Raw genomic sequence first — 22,022 nt, 5'->3', positions numbered from 1 at the left:
AATGTTATCTATTTAACAAAACTCTAACAAAAAAAGGTTATATATAGATTGATTTTATATAGAATAGATAATCATTATACCTGGTCTCCTCCAATATGGGGGGGGGGGGGGGGCATGCCACATGATAGGGGGGGCTTGGGGGGGCTTTAGTTACAAAAGGTGGAGAACCTATGGTTTAGAATATATGCTTGCATTTCAGTGTTAAAAAAAATACCCATAACATAATAAATATACTTTATATGTATAATATACACACACAAAGCAAGGTATACACACATAGACAAGGAACATATATATATATATATATATATACCTTGAATTGTGTGTGTATATTATATATAAAGTGTATTTATTATGTTATGGGTATTTTTTTGACACTGAAATGCAAGCATATATTCTAAAGCATGAAATGCCATAAAAAATGCCTTGTTTATGTGTGTAGGAAAAAGGGTTTATTAGCAGTGAGCATTTTATTTCGGGTGTGCCACTTATGCACTCTCACTGAAATGGTGGGTTCTGGCTTCTTTTTCGGCTTCTTCTTCGTCGGTAAGACAGTTTTGTACTTGAGCATCACCAAGTCATACTTTTGTGTAACTTTATCAGCTCCGGGCGCATGAAAAAAAAAGCACGAATCTCATTGGACGACCAAAAACAAACCCCTCGACGTTAAATAAATTTGACACTTGGACGCCACGTGTTTTACGCCAGGGTGTGAACACTTCCAGACCGTTTTTCATGGTGCGGAAATCGTCCTGGTGTGAACAGGGCTAAATAGAGGAAGTGGGGGCGTGTTCGAGTGCGGGTTTGTGAATGGAGGGCGGAGCCGGAGAGGGTGAGTGGTAAGGATTGCACATCTCCAGGGAATTGTACTTAGGAATGTTCTGTGTTGCAGTTAGCTGAGGCGAGAATAAAAACTTCAGAGATGAGCGCCTCGAAAGACAGAGAGAGCCAACCAGCACAGAGCCGTGTGTGCACACTTTTGTGTCTATAAAATAAAACCGCTGAAAAGCGAAAGTGAAAGATAAAGAATATAGTGCCTTTTCAGTTGGTTCAAGCCTGCCTCCAGCTTCCTCATTAGCTACAAGAATCTGAGAAAGTGTTACACTTAGGGTTTCTACAATACAACTATTCTAGGAGTAAGTTATAAACTGAAATAGACAGAAAACATCAGCTGCATCGCTGATGAAGAAAGCGTCCCCAGGGGGCAGGGCCTGTCATCAAAGGGCTGTCAGTTTTCACTCAAAATGTGCACATCTGAGGTCAAGCCATAGAAATCGTTTGCTTCCACTTACTTTTTTATGCAGTAATGTTTCTCTTTGTGCACTATTTGATAAAAAAGACATAAATATAAATACATAGAAATGGGCAGAGTGCACATGTTTCTTATTCACTTAGACAGACATGAAAATGGTAGGCCTTTGGATTTCAGAAATATGTCCAACATTGTCCCACACAAACTTAGTACTTGTCCCACATTTGGTCCGGTTGCATCTGGTCACCCTATCTACAGTACATGTAGGCCACAGTCTGAAAATTATTTTATCTACATTTATCTTGTAGAAGCCATTGCCAGGATAATTCATGCAGTTCTTAAGGCCAATAAAAAATAATAATAATATGAAATAAAAAGCTTATTTGTGCAGTGGAAGTTTACGCATCTCTTATACACATGAATCACTACGGTAAATATACTTTAAACAACACAAATCTCAAATTTTGTTTGTATTAGTGACCATTGTGTGTTTTGTAAGAAATCTATGTTTAGGGAAGTAGCTGCAGTTTGAGGAAGTGATTTCTGTCACTCTTAAAATTCACTCTATAGCTGTAGGTTCTCATAGTACAACACTCAAACGTAGAACAAACAAGAGAGCCACAGGTCAATACAGACACGTTTCAGTGTTCTTTAGCCTAACTTCATCATGGCCAGAAGATCCTTCATATACATCAATCCAGCTTCTAAGGCAGCACGTCAGCGTAGACGACACAGTGATGTGAGTACACTTCTCTTTATTCAGAGACTGCATATGCAGTGATGGATAATGTATGTATGTATGTATGTATGTATGGGTAACATCCTTAAAGCTTGGGGTACTATCAATAAGGTGCCTAAATAGCTTGTACAAATTGGTGGAAAACAAGCAACCTTCAGTGATTCTGCTTCAACTAGTTTCATGTGCTAGTGAAATAACGACTTCTAGAACTACAAGTACTATTGGACTATCGCCGGTGTGAGTACATTGTGTAATAAGACTGTGGACATGTTGTGGACTTGAGTAATTCTCTTCTCTTTCTTGTTGAGAAACCTCATGAATGATTCTTAAAATTCTTTTGCAAATGCTGTGAATTTAGCGCACAACTTCATTATGGCTGCGTGGATGTGACAGTTTGAGCTGAATCAGCAGACCACAAGGAGAAGCATGTTGGAGTTACAGTTTCACAATTTGTCTCTGTAGGAGCTGGGATCATTAGCAGTTAGGTACTTTGCCTTACTGGGATGTACTGATCAATTATGTATGTTCACTTATGCATTTACACACTGTAAGTATAACAGTATATTTTTTTTGTACATGCCAGACGTGCTCCGTTAAGACTTCCACCATCATTACCGATCCCATTAAAGTACATGTTTTAGTCATAATCAGTATTCACTAATACTGGTCAATATTTCGTATTATTTTCATGCAAGTGAAGGCGTGTTTTTTCTTATATCTGTAGTTAATTCTACTTTGTTTAACCAATCCATTCATTGTTAGTTCATTCAGTAGGAATCATTGTACTTAACTCTCCATAATAACTAAGAACCAAGCCATCTGTAGAAAATTGAATGAGCAAGCACGATTCAAAAAGAATGCATCATTGAGGCAAAGGAAACAGAAGAACGTCTGTTATGCTGAAATCTTCCCGCCCTCCGTGTGAACTTGATATCCTAATGGGAAACTTATATTTGAAAGCAAATTTTACCCGCAATACACCGATATAATGTAATACACTTACATGCTAACATATGTGATTTAAAGCTTTTGTATTTTACTCGCACCTTGTTTAAAGTGTACGACCCTTTGTTGACTGGCAAAGTTTAAACTAATAGGTGCTGCCAGAATCTTTCTGCCATCCAGTTTATCCAAAGCATCCATCATATAAAACCATACATACGGCTGGTCTGTCACAATCCCAGATTTACTCTTGGTGAAGACTGCATAAGCATGCTGGCACAAGGCAATGAAAATGTAAGTTAAAAACGAGCTTGAAATTGTATCAGGTATTGAGGCTTTAAAGGTATTTACGCCGTGCCAGTAAGCTATAAATAGGTGTGGTGGTCTGCTCTGTCATCTCATTAATGCTTGTCAGCATGAAATTAAAAGCTGCCCTTACAATATAATTACTGTAATTACTGATTAAAGCCCATCACGGTTCAATTAATAGACGCTGTCCTCATTATGCTTATTGATTATTAGCTATTTTAGAAGCTAGTGTAACGGTTGCCTTTAGGGAAAATACAGTCTATGATGTAAGATTACATGCTCAGAAAAACATCATAGAAAATATCACAGATTCTGTTGTGTTTTTTTTTTTTAAATAAATAAAAAAATAAAAACATGCACTACCAGCTGAAGTTTATCTATATGCCCCTGCTGCTATTTTTCATACTGCTTACTTCGTATAAGGAGGGATTACCTACAGGAGGAATTTTCTAAAAAGAATTAGTGTAGATTTGTGGAAATGAAAACTTCTTTCTTATCATCTCTCTCTCTCTCTCTCTCTCTCTCTCTCTCTCTCTCTCTCTCTCTCTCTCTCTCTCGATTGGTCCCTAGACTTCTGATTTACTTGCTGTGATCGAGCGGATGCAGGTAAATAGAGATTGCACCTAGTCCCTGGAGCAAAAGAGTCAACATACTATGTTGTCTCTTCTTATACCTTCGCTTGTTGCTGTGGCCTTGCTGGTGACACTCTCCCATCTCCTGTGTCCATCCTCGTGTACCTTTCTCAATCTCATGATGTATTACCTTTCAGTCTGCTCACTGTGCAATCTCTGTACACTATACAGGCTTTGCTCATGCTTTTAGCTGTATTTTATACATTCTGTGAAGATGAGGTGAATGTATGTATTTTATATCTGCATTGCAGATAAGCTGACAGCTCAATTTTGTTGTGAGTGTATAAAAAGGGTTCCGACCCATTTTCTCATTTTCTGCTCTACAGAACAGCAGAATGGATGAGCAGAGATGCACACTTCCACCTCCTCTTAAAGTAAGTTTGGTTGTGTAAATCGATAAAGTATACAGCCAAAAGTGTGTGGACACCTGACCATCAGACCCAAATGTAGGGTTGAACATCTCATTCCAGACTTAGTTTGCCTTTGCTGTTATAAAAACCTTCACTCTTCTGGGAAGGCTTTCCAGTAGGTTTTGGAGCGTGGCTGTGTGGATTTGCCCATTCAGCCATAAGAGCATTAGTGGGGTCAGGCACTGGTGTTGGACTAAGAGGCCTGGGGTGTAGTCGACATTTCAGTTCATCCCAAAGGTGTTCATTGGGGTTGAGGGAAGGGCTCTGTGCAAGCCAATCAAGTTCTTCCACACCGACCTTGGCAAACCTTATCTTCTTGGACCTTGCTGGAACAGGTTTGGAACGCTTGTTTCCAGTGAAGATAAATTGTTATGCTTTACAGCATGCAAAGACATTCTATACAGGTGTCTGCTTCCAACTTTTGAGGTAACAGTTTGGGAAGGTCCACATATGGGTGTCCACAAACTTTTGGTCACATACTGTCGAACACACACACTCCATTTTTCTCCATATTTCCTGAGGTTTGAACTGTTGTCTTCAGTACAGTTTTAAAATGCAGTGGCCTGCTCTCAAGTTAGACAGTGAGACAGCAACTCAAGGTTGTATATCAGTTATATATATAACATAGGTATTTTTGTATATGTATGATGCTTCATCATACTTACACAAAAATACCTATTTTATACATACAGTTTGAAGCCTTTCTTCAGTTTGCTAGAAGTGGCAGTGTAAGTATTCTTACGTATCTGTCACTGGCGTTCATCTTTGGGAGGTCTTGCAGAAACCGAATGTATAATAACGCTACTGCAGTGTGTGAATGAATCGGAAACGTAGGAGCAGTATTAAGAAGAGCAAGGGGGTGTTTGTGCAGTGAACCCCTTCTAAGCACTGTGCATAACCTGATCGTAATAAATGACTACTGGAATATTTCTGCTTTATTACATACACTGTATGACCAAAAGTATGTGGACACTAACTGTCACTCCCATGTGAGTGTCATCCCCAAACTGTTGTCACAAAATTTTAAGAGTAAAATTGTCTAGGATGTCTTTGTATGCTGTAGAATTACAATTTACCTTCAGAGGAACTAAGGGGTCCAAACCTGTTCCAACATGACAATGCCCCTGTGCACAGTGTGAGCTCCATAAAGATAAGTTTGGAGTGGAAGAACTCGTGTAGCTTGCACAGAACCGTAATCTCAACTTCAATGAACACCTTTGGAATAAATTGGAATGACGACTGTGTCCCAGGCCTCCTCTGCCGACATCAGTGCCCAACCTCTTGTACTTTTGTGTCTGAATGGGGAAATCCCCAAAGCCCCATTTCAAAATCTAGTTGAAAGCCTTCTCAGAAGGCTGTTATAGCAGCAAAGGGGGAACATTTCAGTACTGATGCCCATGGTTTTGGAATGGGATGTTCAGTATTGAGGTGTCCACATACTTTTGGCCATATATTATAGTATTGTTGTGGATAAAAATGACATGAAATAAACACGAGGGAGACTGAGTATGAGTAAAAATGTAATTTTATTGGTAATTCACAGGACGGGTGGGTGCGTAGTCTGGAGGAGAGTAAGAGGGGGAAGAAAATGGGGTGCGTCCTGGGGACATGGGGAAATCAGGGTGGGTGAAGTGAACGGACCACTGAGAGTCGGGCGGACTGGTGGGTGAGAAGAGGGACGGATGGTCGGGGCCCGGATCAGAGAAGACAACATCATCATCCTCGGATTGGAAGCTAGAGGGGGGTTCTGGGTCTGACTGTGTAGAGGCGTCAACACGCACGTTCGTGGGGCAGATTCTGTACCGAAGAAGAGGGGGGAACCCCGGATCTCTATTCTTAGGGGGGGTGCTGCGAAGATAGTTAAGTAGCATCATGATATCAGCAGTGAGATGCACAAGCTGGTAATGAGTGTCCAGATCCAGGTCCAAATCCTGATCCAGGTCCAGTAACGGAGAGAGAGGGGACTGACGACGGGCACCGGCACCTAGACACATAGAAGCGGGATTAGGCGGACATTGACAGATTGGAATTACGAGCAATTTAAGAGCAGTAATAGTCAAAAAAGTCAAAAAGAAGTGTACGAGCTGAGGAGTGCTAAAAACACACACACACACACACTCGTACAGTCAAGGGCGGGCAAGTAGACACAACATACATACACACACACTCTCTTCCTCATACACACACATGAATAACTTTAATAAAATCTTATAGTAATAGAGAAACTCTATAAAAAACAGAATAGTAGGATATGCAGGACAGTAGAACTGTAATGATATTAAGAAGTTGGAAGTACAGTAAACCGCTTTTCAAGTAGTATAAATATATATAAACTAAGAAATATAGTGCAAATATGAAAATAAATTATAAACGAGAAATACAGGAAAAATAGAAAAATATAACTTACTCATGATTCAGATGGTGAAGATTCTCGTCTCGCAAGGAAAGCCTTAATTTTTAGAGAACCATGAAGAAAGCCAGTTATAAGGGTGGCTGGGTCAAACTGCCCCCCCCCTCGAGATAACGATAAGACCAAGGTCCCTCCCGGTTGTTTAGTCGTCTTGTCTACGTCATTTTTTTTACCTAGGGAATTGAGAATCCTGGTTTCTGACTACCTAGGTAAATGAAAGTCCTGGTTTTTGACCCCCTAGGTAAATGAGAATCCTGGTTTTTGACAACCTAGGTAACTAGAAACTCTGGGTTTTTGTTTCCTGGGTTGTTGGAAATGCCTGGGTTCTGATTTTATGTGTAAATTAAAACCCCTGGTTTCAATTCTATGGGTAAGTGAAATAGGCCTTTTCTGGAAACCTATGGGTTATCTAGTGTGTAAATACAGTATAAATACTGGAGCTTAAGCTCAGGGTATTGGGATCACTTTTGAGAATTCTCATCGGTGTGGATCTCGTGTGGTGGAATGGAACAATAAAGCTGGACCCTTGCTTCTTCTCACTCACGGCTGGTGTATTTTTTCTATCTCCAACTGGGCTCAGAGGTAGATGTGAGTATTGGCTTCTAAGTTGAGTTTTAAATGTTTTTGGGTAATAGGCTAAATTCGAGCCAACATTTGGCGACCCAGATGGGACTGGGCTAAGATCTACATGTCTGGAATCTCTCCCGTGGGACTTCGCTCTCTAAGCAACAGACAGGCCGTATAGGAAAAGGCATTGCAGACGCCTGTTATTTCGAAGCTCTGTTTTAGAGGTCTGTTGCTACGACTGAGAAGCCCCGGGGTGGGAAGAAAGACTAAGTGGGTCTCCAAAAGAACCTTGAGTGAGTGAGAAGAGGTAAGAGAAGTGTAGATTGTAGAATGTACTTTTTATAATTGTAATAAAGAAATGGTATATGTGTTGTGTGAGTGAAAGTCCTGCAATACCGCTGGAGGAAGGGAAAAAAGGTAGAAAAAAGAGAAATAGAGAAATACTCCAGGGCGGGGATAGAAAGCAGGTGGAAAATGAGGCCTCAGACCCCAGATACCGGCTACTAGACTTGACTAGCAGTCTAGTGGCGGCTGCATTGGTGGGGACCCCTAATACCGCTGGAAAAGGATTAGATAAAAGATAGATAGATTAGATTCCAGGGCTGGATAGAGAGGGGAATAAATCCTGGGCCCAGGTCCGGGTCGTGCAATACAGCATGCCCGGTGTATGAATGGAATATGTACTAACAAATGTGTGTGCTTAAAGTATATGTGCTTATATAATATGAGTGTGGTGTGAGAGCGTGTAAGTTTTGGAGACAGGGAAAAAGTATTTATTAGTGCTCTGAACAAGAGCTCCATACATAAAGAGGTATGTGTGTTGGATAAGTTGGATAAGATTCAGAGAAAAGGAAAATTTTTTTTGGAGAAAGTTGGATTTAATTTGTATGACTATAAGCTCCATGCATACGGAGCTGGTATGGAGGTGCTTAATACTTTGAAAACTTCATGTAGTAACATAAATAAGTGTAATAATGTGGAATACAATGTGTGTATGTGAGCTTGCCTGCGTTGTTGATAGAAAGGGGGGGTGTATGTGTGTGTGTTCCTGTCCGTTCTTATCTGTGCGTCTGTGTGGAAGGACAAGGAAAAAAAAAAAAAAAAAAAGGGGGAAAAAGGTAAGACAATTCGGTGTGTGATATCTTGCGGGCTTTGAATGTTTCGAATCCGGTACATACTTTCGGTGAGTCGCTAGACTGTGTGTGTTATAATTAATTTGATATCCATAACAAATCCTGTATAAGTGTAAAAAAAAAAAAAAAAGAAAAAAATAATATTAATGTGTATGTGTGTATGTATATATATATATATATATATATATATATATATATATATATATATATATATACATATATATATATACATATATATATATATATATATATACATATTTTGGAGCATGCACGCCAATGGTACATATTTTAGACATCTGTACGACTGCCCATTGGGTAAATAAGAATTACTAGACCTGTAATATATAACAACATTTCCCCCCTCCCCCGGGGCTTTATATCTTATTTTGGAACATTTGGTAAATTGAATATATAATCACTTTTGTGTTTATTTAACAGACAGAAGAAGATTATATTCCTTATCCAAGTGTTCATGAGGTAAATAATAAAAAAAATACAATGTGATACTTACACTGCGCAATATTCTTCCATAGAGTTAACCTATACACATTTATTTCATTATGATTGACAGGTGCTGGGACGTAAAGCCCCGTTTCCACTGATTCTGTTGCCACAGTTTGGTGGTTACTGGATTGAAGGGACCAATCACGAGCTCAGTGCCATGCCAGCACAGGAGGAGCCACCCCCATGCTCAGCCTCCCAGATTAAACTGGAGAGCAATAGCATAGCCAAAATCTATAGGAAACATTTCTTGGGCAAGGTGAGAATAGGAAATTATAACGCTATGTTTGATGTGTGTGTTAATTTTTTATTTTTTTTATTTTTTTTTAAACCAACAACACGTTTTTAATCATTGAATTGTAAGGATTATTTTCTGATGCATAGTTGTAAGAATAATTATTTGGTAAAATATAATTTCAGCTAAACAAATAGACATCTAATGAAATATTTAAAACTACCTGCTACCTGTGTAGAAAGTATGTTTAAACTGCAAGCAATAGCCAAATATAGACGTTAGTATGTAGGTTGTACGTGTGAGTGAACATGTGCACCTACAACTCCCTACAGGAGCACTTTAATTATTACTCTGTGGATACATCGCTGGGACACCTTGTCTTCTCAGTGAAGTATGACGTGATTGGGGACCAAGAGCACCTCCGCTTACTGCTTAGGTAATGCTCTTACACACACACACACACACAATCTCATCTCTGGCCAGCACAACTAGTCACTCATTCTTTTTTATTTTATTATTCTCACTTTGTGGCACAGAGCTGTTTGTCACATAACACATGCACCCCTTCATTCTTCATCCCTTTCAGTCTCTGTACATAGCACAGTGGATTCATAGACAACTGGACCTGCTTGTTTCTCAGTCATCAAACTGCCAGTCTTAAATCACGCCAACAAACTTCTGTCTTTGTCTTACGTCCTCTCTTTTTTCCTCTTGGGACTTCTCCAGCTATTTATCTTAGTCTTTCTCTTTCTCTCACCGAACATTAATCATTCAATTTTGAATCGTTTACCTCTATAAAAGTGTTTTTTTTCCCACAAGGCCAGTGATTACAATGTGTCCTTCGATATGGATGTGTCATGCTGCCTCACATGCAATAGCTCAAGCATGCGCTTTTCATAGCTGGCATTTTTAGCCTTCAAGTCCTTCATTACTTTGAAAATCTAAAGGGAAATAGGAAAATTAAACAGAATTGTTTAATCGCTTCTAGGTCAAAGTTTAAAACCTACCATGATGTGATACCCATTTCTTGCCTGAATGAGTTCCCCAACGTTGTGCAAATGGCAAAGGTAGGAGAAACACAATTGTCACCATGTGAAATATGAGGAATTGTGTTTGATCATTTGAATTTGACAGTATTCGTTTCTTTTAGCTTGTGTGTGAGGAAGTAAACGTGGACAGATTTTATCCAGTCCTCTACCCAAAGGTTAGTCTTCGCTACCCATTATCACTTCCACATAACTGCTTGTGTATCAGGCACATTCTGACCCTCAGCCGTACTGTGTCTTCCCACAGGCTTCCAGACTCATTGTAACCTTTGATGAACATGTCATCAGCAACAACTTCAAGTTTGGCGTCATCTATCAGAAGTTTGGGCAGGTAATAAGCACTAGCTGTTTCTTTCCTGGGATTATAATGAGAATACAGAGTAGCCTTGTTTCTGAAAGGTTTGTGTCTCCAACAGACATCAGAAGAGGAGCTCTTTGGGAACAGTGAAGAGAGTCCAGCCTTTATTGAGTTCCTGGAGTTTTTGGGGGAGAAGATTGAGCTACATGACTTTAAAGGGTAACTGTCTTTTAAGATAAATGTCAAGGTGTCTACGGTAGCTTAATTATCTATCTTTAATGTTAAATTGTGAAAGGTCTTTTTCACAATTTAAGACCTTTAAGACAGTCTTTTTATCACTGTCAGCCATGTCGACCAAATTTGCTGTGATTAATGTGATAATTACTACTAAAACTGTTCATAGTACTATTGCATATTGGAAAATATATTGCTCTCCTATTAGATTTTAATTTCAGTCTTTGCTATCCTCTCATTCATATAATCATCATATTAGTCTTTTTTATTGTTTATGTTTTAAATTATGTTTGTTGGATCATATTACATTTGACATCAAAGGGGAAAAAATGTGATATGCCTCTTCAATCCACATTTTTCGTCCCTGATTTTTTTGGGGGGAGCTTAAAGACATGTTCTTGTGTTGTACAGTGAGGCAATGGTCTGCACACTACTGAAAAATACTATCCCATCTGAATAGGGTGCTCATAAAATCAACTTAAGTGCATGCATAAACCAACTCTGAATAGGAGAAACTTTCCCCGCATAAATGTTGACGTAACTTTTATACTAAACTTGCCGATTCTGATCATGTCCATATTCCAGGTTTCGTGGGGGTCTTGATGTTACACATGGCCAGACTGGAACTGAGTCAGTGTATCACAATTTCCACAGCAAGGAGATTATGTTCCATGTGTCCACCAAACTACCCTATACTGAAGGAGACTCACAGCAGGTAAGGAATGTCTTATTGGGCCATCTGTGAAACTGCTTTGCTTTGTTTATGCTATATTTATTTTATTATTGTATTCTCCATCTTATAGCAGTGGATAAAACAATTCTTCCCACGATCAAGGTCTTAGGTTGAACAAGATTTAAAGAGAAAATGTACTCACTAAGATCAAAGCTATTTCATGTGGCTCGCTAGTGTAAATTTCAGTATTATTTTAACTTGTCTGTAGAGTTGTTTGAGATGAGCTCCGGGCGTTGTTCTGTGGCCACATATCCCCATATGCTTGGTTAATTAGGACACCACATCACACAGTGCTGAACAACAGGCCATTGCAAGCCATCTGTTTCTGCACCTTCTGTCAGATTAATCAGAGAGTAAACATCACCTAGTATTTTGACACGGATAATATTGAGCTACTGTAGACACTCAGCAAACACACTCTCTCTGAGTGGATCGTTAAGCAAACATACAGTGGATTAAATGTGCATCAAGGGCTTGAAACACCCAGCATGCAGAAATTTTGCATGGGACCCAAAAAAGAAATAAATAAAGCATTTCTCTTTAATCCCCTTTACAGTGCAGGTGCATTATCGTGATGCAAATTCTGGGTGCACCACTTCTCCAGACATTATTTTTCCTGATGCTTTCCCGTGGACACCTAAGCACTTCAATGTAAAATCACTCTGTGTTCGCACCTCAGCACACCTAAGCGATTTTAAAGCATCAGCAAAAAAATGTCTGGAGAAGTGGTGTACCCTGAACAGGATCTTGTGGATCATGACAATGCACCTGCACTGTGAAGGGGATTAATGAGAAAAGTTAAAAGTTTTTAACTTTTTTAAATGGGTCCCTCCTCGTACATGGAACGATGGTTTATAAAGTTCTACTGGTGACTTGGTACAAGTGTGATACTAGAGTGCAGGCTAGAGTGCTGACTAAATACCTACTGTGTGGCAAAAAAAAAAACTAGCTGTCAAATGTGTTTAGCAAATATAGTTGCAATCCAAATTATTCAACTCCCATTGCAAATCAGGTTTATTGTCAAAATTGACAGACTTTCGGCTGTCTGAATGAACAAATCAAACAAAAGCAATTGAAATATTTCAACACAACGAATGCTTCAAGTGGTTTCTTATAATGATTTCTCCAGTTGCCCCAGAGTATCACTGAGCCACCACCATGCTTGACTGTGGACAGTGTGTACTTTCTTTATTCTTCTTCCTCCAGACATACCGCTGATCCATGCCGAAACGTTCGCTCCACAGAACAGAATCCCAAAACTTCTGTGGCTTATTTATATGATTTTGAGCTGGCTTTTCTTGTGCTTTTGGGTCAGTAGTGGTGTACGTCTTGGAGTTCTGGCATGGAAACCTTCTGCGTTTAGTACTTGCCTTGTTGTGCTCACTGAAACCTCAGTGCCTGTTGCCACCAAGTCTTGCTGCAGGTCTTTTGCAGTCACTCGAGGGTTTTTCACAACCTGCCTTCTCAGAAATCTGGATGCAGCCGTTGATAGCTTCCATTTTATGCATTTTCTGCCCCTAGTCAGTTCAGGTATTTCATGTGTTCCAGCTCAAGCACACCTGGTGCAAGTAATGAAGCCCTTGATTAGTTACGTCAGGTGTCCTTGAGACAACACTTGTTTTGCATATTTGTGCTGTTGTGAGGGATTCTCTTCAGGGGGTTGAATTACTCTCACAAAACATCCAGGCGCTCAACACCTGTTTAGCCTTTTTTATGTATGCAGTCAACCAACTTCAGCCATCAACATCAGCTGATGTTTCTCACATTAGAATTCAGATTGTAAAATGAATAATCAACGAAAAACCTTCATTTTGTTGTTCACAGTGTGATCCATCCATTTATTTTTCATTTCTGCAACACAGTAATGAAAAATAAAAAGATGCAATGTGTTTTGCTTCCAGCTGCAGAGGAAGAGGCATATAGGAAATGACATTGTAGCTATCGTGTTCCAAGAGGAAAACACACCATTTGTACCAGATATGATTGCATCCAATTTCCTGCATGCTTATGTGGTGGTGCAAGTGGAGAATGCCTGTACAGACAACGTTCTTTACAAGGTGACTTGATGGTTATGTGGACATAACTGGTTCTTATGTGGACGTTACAGAATATACTGTGTTCAGTAAAATATTCACATTCTTTCTTGATATAAAGTTGTTCAGTATCTACTGTGTGTGTATATATATATATATATATATATATATATATATATATATATATATATATATATATATATATATATATATATGTTCATGCTTATACCTACAGTATGTATTTAATTACATTTTAATGTCATCTTTTTGTTAAGAATATCTCTGCATGTTCTACCTATTCTGCTTACGTATTCCCTGCCTTTCATTACAGGTATCAGTGACCTCGAGAGATGATGTGCCTTTCTTTGGGCCTCCTCTCCCAGACCCAGCCATTTTCAGAAAAGTGAGAGACATTTCAAACGCATAGATCCACTGTGGTTTTATTTCTTATTTCAATAAGTAGATTCGTGCAACCAAGAAAAGCTGATCTGTATGATATGATGCTTGATATCTGTTTCCTAACTAGAGTCCAGAGTTCCACGAGTTCCTCCTGACAAAACTCATCAACGCTGAGTATTCCTGCTGTAAGGCCGAGAAGTTTGCTAAACTGGAGGTGAGCAAGCAAGTGTGCATGTGAGCAAGAGAAAGATGATCTTTTCCCTGGAAAGCTCCCTCTATTGCACTAGAATTCAGGTTTTCCAGCTAGATAGCACACATGCATGTTCTTTTGGAGGGAACACTGAAGCAGTATTTGCTGTATTTGTTTGGATATAAGTTTAAAAACATCATATACATTTACCTTTAACCAAGCTCTATGTGTGAGATAATATGAGGGTTTGTTTGTGTGAGTAGCCTACTGCACTGTGTGTATTTATGTACAGGAGAGAACACGCTCTGCTCTGCTGGAGACATTGTATGAGGAGTTGCATGTGAACAGCCAGTGCATGATGGGACTGGGAGGAGAAGATGAAAAACTGGAGAATGGAGGAGGAGGTGGAGGTGGTGGTTTCTTTGAGTCCTTTAAGGTATGTTTATCTATATCTCAGGGTGTTTAACTTTTTAAGGCGTTTCAGTGTCAGAAGAGGAAATGACCCAGGAGTGTTTGTTCACATGTTTTCATCCTACTACTTACCAATCCTTATGTACCGGCCTGACCCCCTGTGTTGAGTTTTCCTACTGTGTATTTCTGTGTGTAGAAAGTAATTCGCAGTCGGAGTCAGTCTATGGATGCTATGGGCCTGAGCAACAAGAAGTCCCACACTGTCTCTACCAGCCACAGTGGCAGCTTTACCCACAATCCCCCAGATATTCCCAAAACACCTGGCATTGTGAGTATTCTTTGTACTTTACTTCATGAAAACTGACATGCAATTTGAGTAGGGCAGCAAGGTTATTATCATTAACAAAAACTATGATGAAAACTAAAACTATCTGTGAAAAAACATCAACGGAAATAAAAAATAAAAATGTGAGTTTCCAATTAAACAAAAAGAGCTTTTTTGGTTTTTATTGCCTCTGAATTCAGGCACAATGAATTGAGTAAAATAGTAAGTTGCCAAGAGAGTCCCACGTCTAGTCAGTGGAATATTAAACACAAAGTAACACCGGAACTCCACAGCAGTCACTCATCCTTATTGCTATGCACTATGACACTAAACTGATCCAGGCAGGATGTTGGACTGTGTTGCAGATGGAGCTTTACACTGCAGTAACCACCATGGCAACAAGTACATAACCTTTATTTTGCAAGCTGACAAAAGCTGTATTTGAATTTCCGGCTACAGTACTTTGAATAGAACATCAGCTGCAATATAGTCATATTTGCATCCTAAACGTGGTTATATAATACAACAATCTATGTAAAAAAGTACTATTTCAGAAATCAGTTGCTGTATGTGTGGTATTTAGTTGGTATCACCAAATAAGAGCAATCATTGACAGTTTCTTGATTTCTCCTCTGTAGTCTCTGATCATCCCCGGGAAGAGTCCAACCCGAAAGAAATCGGGTCCATTTAGTTCCAGGAGGAGCAGCGCAATCGGCATTGAGAATATTCAGGAAGTCCAGGAGAGAAGGTAAGAACAGCAAAGAAAACAAAGCCCAGTTTGTTTTCTTGTGTGTATGCTGACAGTGCAGAAATTTTCATTATTTATATTGCAGCAGTAGGGAGGTGTCTCCCAGCACGCAAAAGATACCCGATAGTGGCCGTGCCTTGCATGAGCCCAATATTGACAACTCTTCCAATCACAGTTCGCCTGAGATGCCTACCACCAGGACTAAGTGAGTAACCATATGAACAAGTCACAATTATTTGTTATAATATATATATATATTATATACAGTTGCAATCAAAATTATTCAACCTTCATTGCAAATCAGGTTTATTGTTAAAATTTGCTGACTTTCAGCTGTTTGCAATGAACAAATCAAACAAAAGCAATTGAAATATGCTTCAAGTGGTTTCCCCAAATTCAACTGAAAATGCAACTTGTAATGGCTTCTCCAGTTTCAAAATTATTCAACCCCCTGAGCAGAATCCCTCACAACAACACAAATATGCAAAACAGGTGTTGTCTCAAGTACACCTGATGCAACTAATCAAGGGCTTCATTAGTTGATTGAGCTGGAACACATGAAATACCTGAACTGGATAGGGGCAGAAAATACACAAATACTTGGACAGGGCAGAAAAAGGAAGCTATCAACGGCTGCAACCAGATTTCTGAGAAGGCAGGTTGTGAAAAACCCTCGAGTGACTGCAAAAGACCTGCAGCAAGACTTGGTGGCAACAGGCACTGAGGTTTCAGTGAGCACAGTAAAACGCATACTAAACACAGAACGTTTCCATGCCAGAACTCCAAGATGTACACCACTACTGACCCAAAAGCATAAGAAAAGTAGACTCAGAATCATATAAATAAGCCTGAGAAGTTTTGAGATTCTGTTCTGTGGAGCAATGAAACAAAACTGGAACTTTTAGGGACGATGGATCAGCGGTATGTCTGGAGGAAGAAGAATGAAGAAAGAACACTCTGTCCACAGTCAAGCATGGTGGTGGCTCGGTGATACTCTGGGGCTGCTTTGCATCCTTTGGCACTGGAAACCTGCAGCATGTGGAAGGCAAGATGGATTCATTGAAGTATCAGGAAATCCTAGGAGCAAACTTCATGCCATCTGTGAGGAAGCTAAAGCTTGGGCGTCATTGGACCTTCCAACGGGACAATGATCCCAAGCATACCTCAAATTCCACCAAGGCTTGGTTGCAGAAGAAGTCCTGGAAGATTCTACAGGGCCATCACAGTCACCTGACTTGAACCCCATAGAAAATCTCTGGTGGGATTTGAAGAAGCCGGTTGCAGCACGCAAACCCAAGAATATTACTGAACTGGAGCTCACTGCTCATGAGGAATGGTTTAAGATTCCTCAGGAACACTACCAAAAGCTGGTGTCTGGCTGTGCATCTCGTTTGCAGCAGGTCATAACAGCAAAAGCGTGCTCTACTAAGTACTAAAGATGCTTGCCATGAAGGGGTTGAATAATTTTGAGACTGGAGAAGTCATTATAAGTTGCATTTTCAGTTGAAATTGGGGAAACCACTTGAAGTATTCATTGTGTTGAACTATTTCAACTGCTTTTGCTTGATTTGTGCATTGCAAACAGCTGAAAGTCTGTACATTTTGACAATACACCTGATTTGCAATAGGGGTTGAATAATTTTGATTGCAACTGTGTATGTGATCAAAAATATATAATTATAGAAATTCATAGTTACATGGTGGTTTGTCTTACGGAAGCATTATACATCACTGTGTGGTTGAACACACCTATGTGTATGCACTGTGAGTTGTATTTTGTGTGCCTTTGTTATTCTGGAAGATTACTAACTTTGTCCACAAGGGAGCAGGCCTTAGTCAAAACATTCATATAGTCCCTCGAATATGTGATTTCACACCAGCTACTCATGCAAGCATCTTTAATACTGTGAAGTGACAAGGAGATGTCATGCAGTGTGGGTAATTGTGGGCAAGCTGTTAGTTTCAAAACTTCCTGTTATTTTTGTGGTTGCTGTTATAGCGTTTTCAGTCTGCTGCTGACTTTGTATAACAGCATGGTATTCTTTTTTTTCAAGTCATGTGGCTTTATTGTCATTTCAACAGTATATGGTGCTACATAAAACAACACAGAACTACATGGTACTGCACAGACCTACACAGGACCACATAAAGTGTGCAAACAGCGCAGGACAGTACAATAAGATTAAAAGTAAAAGACAGTGCTGCGCCGACCCATACACAGTTCTAGTGTGGATAAACTGCCAGATGTAACACATTGTGCAAAAAGATGTAACAATATAATAAAATGCTGTAAATGTAAACATAACATACTAACATAATATACTTTTGCACCCACTGTTGATGTTAGTATTGCATATTGACAGTATGTTCTATACATTTCTGAGATCCAGTGTGCCAACAGTGCTTGCTTCCAAATACATGTAGACAAAATCAAGTGTAACACTGGTTGTAGTGACCATTAAGCATGTGGGTGTGTTTTCTTCTTAGTTCGGCCCTGTGGTGTAGAGCCTCCTCCATTCCAGAGTCTCACGATCTGTCTCGGTCCTCGTCCAATGCCAGCAGCTTCACAAGTGTGGTGGAGGAGAACGACCATGAGCATGAAGCTACAGAAGACTATGACACAGGACTGGTAACACCTTAATTTGTCTACCACAGGGCTGTTCAATGTTAAAGGGCTGGTGTGGGTGCAGGTTTTCATTCCAATCACGCTGGAACCACACCCGATTCACCTGCTGAATCAATTGAGCTTGGTTTTCAACTGGCTTGGGTGTGGCTTCTGCTTGGCTGGAATGAAAACCTGGCACCACACCAGCCCTTTCCGGATAACACCCCTGGTCTGCATGGTAAATGGTCTGCACTTATATAGCGCTTTTATCCAAAGCGCTTTACACTGTGTCTCATTCACCCATTCACACACACACACTCGCACACCAATAGTAGCAGAGCTGCCATGCAAGGCGATAACTTGCCATAGGGAGTAACTTGGGGTTCAGTGTCTTGCCCAAGGACACTTCGGTTTGTGGGCCGAGAATCGAACCGACAACCATATGATTAGTGGACAACCCGCTCTACCACATGAGCCACAGCCGCCCACATGGTCTACTACATGATGCAGCCAGCATGCTCAGTTTACCCATATCATACTCCTGAGATGAGTTTTATTTCTTACAGGAACATTCAATTCTAATAGAAATCATTGTAATTTATTTTTATGTGAGTTGTCAATGACTCTACCACTAGAGTACAGTGTGAAAGCAAATGACAAGCTAAATGAAACCTTTTATGTTTTCTATTTACGCGTGTGCTATAGGAAAGCCTGTCTTCTGCCGGTACCCCGCACAAGCGGAACTCGTTCACGTACAGCAACAGCTGGTTGGACGAAAGTATAAGCAGTGTTAGCCAACGCAATCCACCAGGTCAGTAAACTATAACGTTATGAATTGCTATTTGACAACCTGGGAAGTTTATTATTGATGAATAAGCTTTTAGGTTGGACTTTTGCTTTGTGTTGCTCCCAATTTAGTCATTTCCAATTTCTATCCACTAGCTACAGCTAGTGTGTCAGGGTCTCATCTAATCCTCACCCCATCTGTGAGAGTGAGGGTTAACACACGCTTTCTCTGAGACGCATGCATGTTTCCATAAAAGTGAATGCAGTCATTAACTTTAAGGGTTTTTATGGGTCTGTATTATTGACTTAATGTTTAGGATGCCAACAGATGATGAATAGTTCAAATGGCTCAATTATTAGACGGCAATTATTAGTAAATATTGTTGTCTGGGAAAATGATATCCTAAAGTAAGATGAATTATAATGTAATAAGATGAAAATGAAAAAAGATCCTGCAGCTTTGAGCATAAAATGCCTTTGTGTTTGACTTCACAGCCGTCTCTCGGCAGCTGTCTGACCCCATTCGGCCCAGAACAGAAAGGCAACACTCTGCTTCAGTGAGACAGTCTCGACAATCATTTATTCATGAGTTGATCTTTGATTATCTATGTTGCATGAAACACAGGTTGTAAAAGTGGATATCATGTTAATTTGTGTATGTGTTTGTGTGTGTTTGCTGTGTAGAACTGCTAGGCCTTCTCAGATTACTTCATGAATGGCCATCAGCAGGTTTGATTAATTTTATTTCTTACTGTTTAAAGATAGCACTTCACAATGTTGGCAGTCATGTCTCAGATGCACTTGTATTCCTTTATCTTACTGTTATAGAAACAAACTGCATATTCTGGTTTTAAAGTTAATTGTCTTGAAAAGAAAAACACAGTTTGAGAGGTGACAAACAGCTCTAGTGTTCTGTTTCATTTACAGTACTCCCATAAGCAGCTCCTGAAGAGACTAAAGCCGGCTCCTCCGGAGACCCAGTGCAGAAGAAGAGCTGTCAGTCACAGGACCTGTGGCCAGAAATCCCATCCCTGTTTTAAGGACCTGCACTGTTTTGTTTTCATGTGACTGAACATGCTTCCCAGCATGCCTTTGGGCTTCAGCAGTTTACAAAGGCTATCTGTTTCACAGGTGCCAATGGTAACAGCCTGGGGCTTATTATGGAGCACATTTCTTATGGTTATTTGTCTGCCTGCAATACCAGCATAGGGTGTTATGGCTTTAACCAGAAATTTCCTACACCATATCTCTCTTTATTTTCCTCTGTTTCTGTTTGTCTGCCAGTCACTTCTTGTTTTTCTTTCACTCATTTTGTGACTTCCATGTAGCATCAAGCACAACACACATTACTGGTGGCTCTAATTTTGTCTACTTCTTTGTGTGTGTGTGTGCGTGTGTAGTTGTGTTTATTTATTCATGAACATACTAGTAGGCAGAGGTCAGCTCGTCACTCACAGGGACACAGCTGCATGGGAAAAATTATATCCTAAAAAGAATAATTCAAAGACTCAAACAAGTACAACACAGCAGTGCACATTTTTTTTTTTTTTTTTTTTTGTGCTGCAAAACACCCATGAATGAACACGTAGAGCAGTGCAACAGAATTATGTGTAAGCTTTTCTCTTCTTTTTGAATGTTCAGAAGTACATTTTGTATTATTTTCTGTCAGTTTTGTGATTCCGTGAATATCTATAAATGTTATTTGTTGTTAAAAGAACTGACTTGTGCTGGAATATACAAACATTTACTATCTTGTCAGGTGAGTAATTGTTTATAACAAGTAATGCTATATGTATAATAACTTATACTATTTATTTAATTTTTTAAAAAAGTATTTATGGGTGTTTTTTATGCACAACTTTGATCTCTGCAGTATTTGTATTTGCATTGGGAACAAGTTCAGACTTTTAGATTGTAATGTATGTAGTGTGCAGTTTTACACACGTGACTCTTTTTATTATTTCTGCAGAGCACTTGAGGTTGAAATTATTCACTGTGCTGTCTACTGTGAGACGTTCTCAAGTTGCCTTCTATAGCTTTATCTGCTCGGTGTGAAACCCTTCTGCGTCCTACAGAGGGCATCAGTAAGCTTTTGAATGTAAATAATAGCTTGATTGGGTAATTGTGTGATATTTGCTAAAAGAAAAAGACTAAATACAATCATAGTTAACGGAATTCTCTACAACATGGATCAGTTGCTGTGAACAATAATTTCAATACATTTACTTGTAACGAGGAAAGAACAAAAAACATTTAACTTATAACGTTAGTGTGAGGGCAGTCAATACCCATTTAAATACGCATCTATATAATGCAAATTTTAAACAAAAATGAAACCATTCTACAAAAATACACAAAAGAAACATTTACTGACTGTCCCTACAACTGCACTCAGACGTCCCTAATACGTGAATTAAACCGCTTTTATTGTATTTTCCCCATACAGTGAAACATGCTAAAATTATTGTATGTGGTAATTGCACACCTGCAACATATGCATTAAATAACAATAAGGTTGAATAATTCTGAAGTGTTACTAAGATTTAATCCACTGTTACTTTATTGCTGCTGTGATATTTGGTTAATTATTTAAAAAAAAAAAAAAATCATTTTATTATTGTTTGTTTGTTTGTTTTTAAATCAAGCAACTGTATGTATCTCAAAGAACATTTCTTTTGTCCATCGAATTATGTGATTTATGGTTTGTGCAGTATAAAAAGAATATTGATTAAATGTAATTGCCCCAATTATTACTACTACCTGGTGGAATTCAATGTTTGCATATTGTTCAGTTCCATATTTGTGTGTATTACTGAACAGCACTCATTTGTGTTTTGAATCGCTTGTGTCAGTGCTGCGAGGAAAATGTTTGAATTTTCTCTGCATTTTGCTGAATCATTCAAAGTGAAAACTGTGTCCTCCAGTGCTAGAGCCTTGTTAGTACATTGCCGTTGTCAAACTTCTAATCAAACTGTTGTTTATGGTATATGCTTGCACACATTAAAAGTTACCCCTCAGCACAAATTCATTTCCAACAGGCTGATATTACTTAATAAAAATTATTGTACGTGTTTCCTTTAAACG

The 22,022-nt window shown here is 39.2% G+C and overlaps 1 protein-coding gene and 1 long non-coding RNA gene across 6 annotated transcripts in view; both read left to right on the top strand.

The window, feature by feature from the left end:
* Positions 1 to 22,020, top strand: part of rap1gapb (RAP1 GTPase activating protein b) — a 79,900-nt gene extending 57,880 nt beyond the window's left edge. For 3 of the 5 annotated variants that reach the window (XM_053683788.1, XM_017479665.3, XM_017479664.3), the window contains 22 exons: positions 3,813 to 3,848; positions 4,201 to 4,248; positions 8,833 to 8,871; positions 8,966 to 9,154; positions 9,463 to 9,566; positions 10,119 to 10,197; positions 10,281 to 10,334; positions 10,424 to 10,507; positions 10,593 to 10,693; positions 11,294 to 11,423; positions 13,343 to 13,498; positions 13,806 to 13,877; positions 14,001 to 14,087; positions 14,356 to 14,499; positions 14,671 to 14,802; positions 15,438 to 15,547; positions 15,633 to 15,752; positions 18,035 to 18,176; positions 18,858 to 18,963; positions 19,434 to 19,495; positions 19,623 to 19,667; positions 19,866 to 22,020. In XM_053683788.1, coding sequence (XP_053539763.1) covers positions 3,843 to 3,848; positions 4,201 to 4,248; positions 8,833 to 8,871; positions 8,966 to 9,154; positions 9,463 to 9,566; positions 10,119 to 10,197; positions 10,281 to 10,334; positions 10,424 to 10,507; positions 10,593 to 10,693; positions 11,294 to 11,423; positions 13,343 to 13,498; positions 13,806 to 13,877; positions 14,001 to 14,087; positions 14,356 to 14,499; positions 14,671 to 14,802; positions 15,438 to 15,547; positions 15,633 to 15,752; positions 18,035 to 18,176; positions 18,858 to 18,963; positions 19,434 to 19,495; positions 19,623 to 19,631 — 1,974 coding nt within the window. In that variant the 5' untranslated portion in view covers positions 3,813 to 3,842 and the 3' untranslated portion in view covers positions 19,632 to 19,667; positions 19,866 to 22,020. Of the gene's footprint in view, positions 1 to 407; positions 1,992 to 3,812; positions 3,849 to 4,200; positions 4,249 to 8,832; positions 8,872 to 8,965; positions 9,155 to 9,462; positions 9,567 to 10,118; positions 10,198 to 10,280; positions 10,335 to 10,423; positions 10,508 to 10,592; positions 10,694 to 11,293; positions 11,424 to 13,342; positions 13,499 to 13,805; positions 13,878 to 14,000; positions 14,088 to 14,355; positions 14,500 to 14,670; positions 14,803 to 15,437; positions 15,548 to 15,632; positions 15,753 to 18,034; positions 18,177 to 18,857; positions 18,964 to 19,433; positions 19,496 to 19,622; positions 19,668 to 19,865 lie in introns of those variants that run through there. The other 2 variants (XM_017479669.3, XM_017479666.3) reach the window with 2 other exon arrangements.
* LOC128634033 (uncharacterized) lies at positions 6,776 to 7,486 on the top strand. The gene is made up of 2 exons (XR_008397231.1): positions 6,776 to 6,903; positions 6,936 to 7,486. It is a non-coding gene; the product is annotated as an uncharacterized LOC128634033 (long non-coding RNA).
* Positions 22,021 to 22,022: the final 2 nt, after the last annotated feature.

The sequence above is a fragment of the Ictalurus punctatus genome, chromosome 11 (assembly GCF_001660625.3).
Source record: "Ictalurus punctatus breed USDA103 chromosome 11, Coco_2.0, whole genome shotgun sequence".
In the NCBI taxonomy this organism is placed as follows: domain Eukaryota; kingdom Metazoa; phylum Chordata; class Actinopteri; order Siluriformes; family Ictaluridae; genus Ictalurus; species Ictalurus punctatus.
The sequence above is the reverse complement of the archived record's forward strand: the minus strand, read 5'-3'. Positions and strand labels throughout refer to the sequence as shown.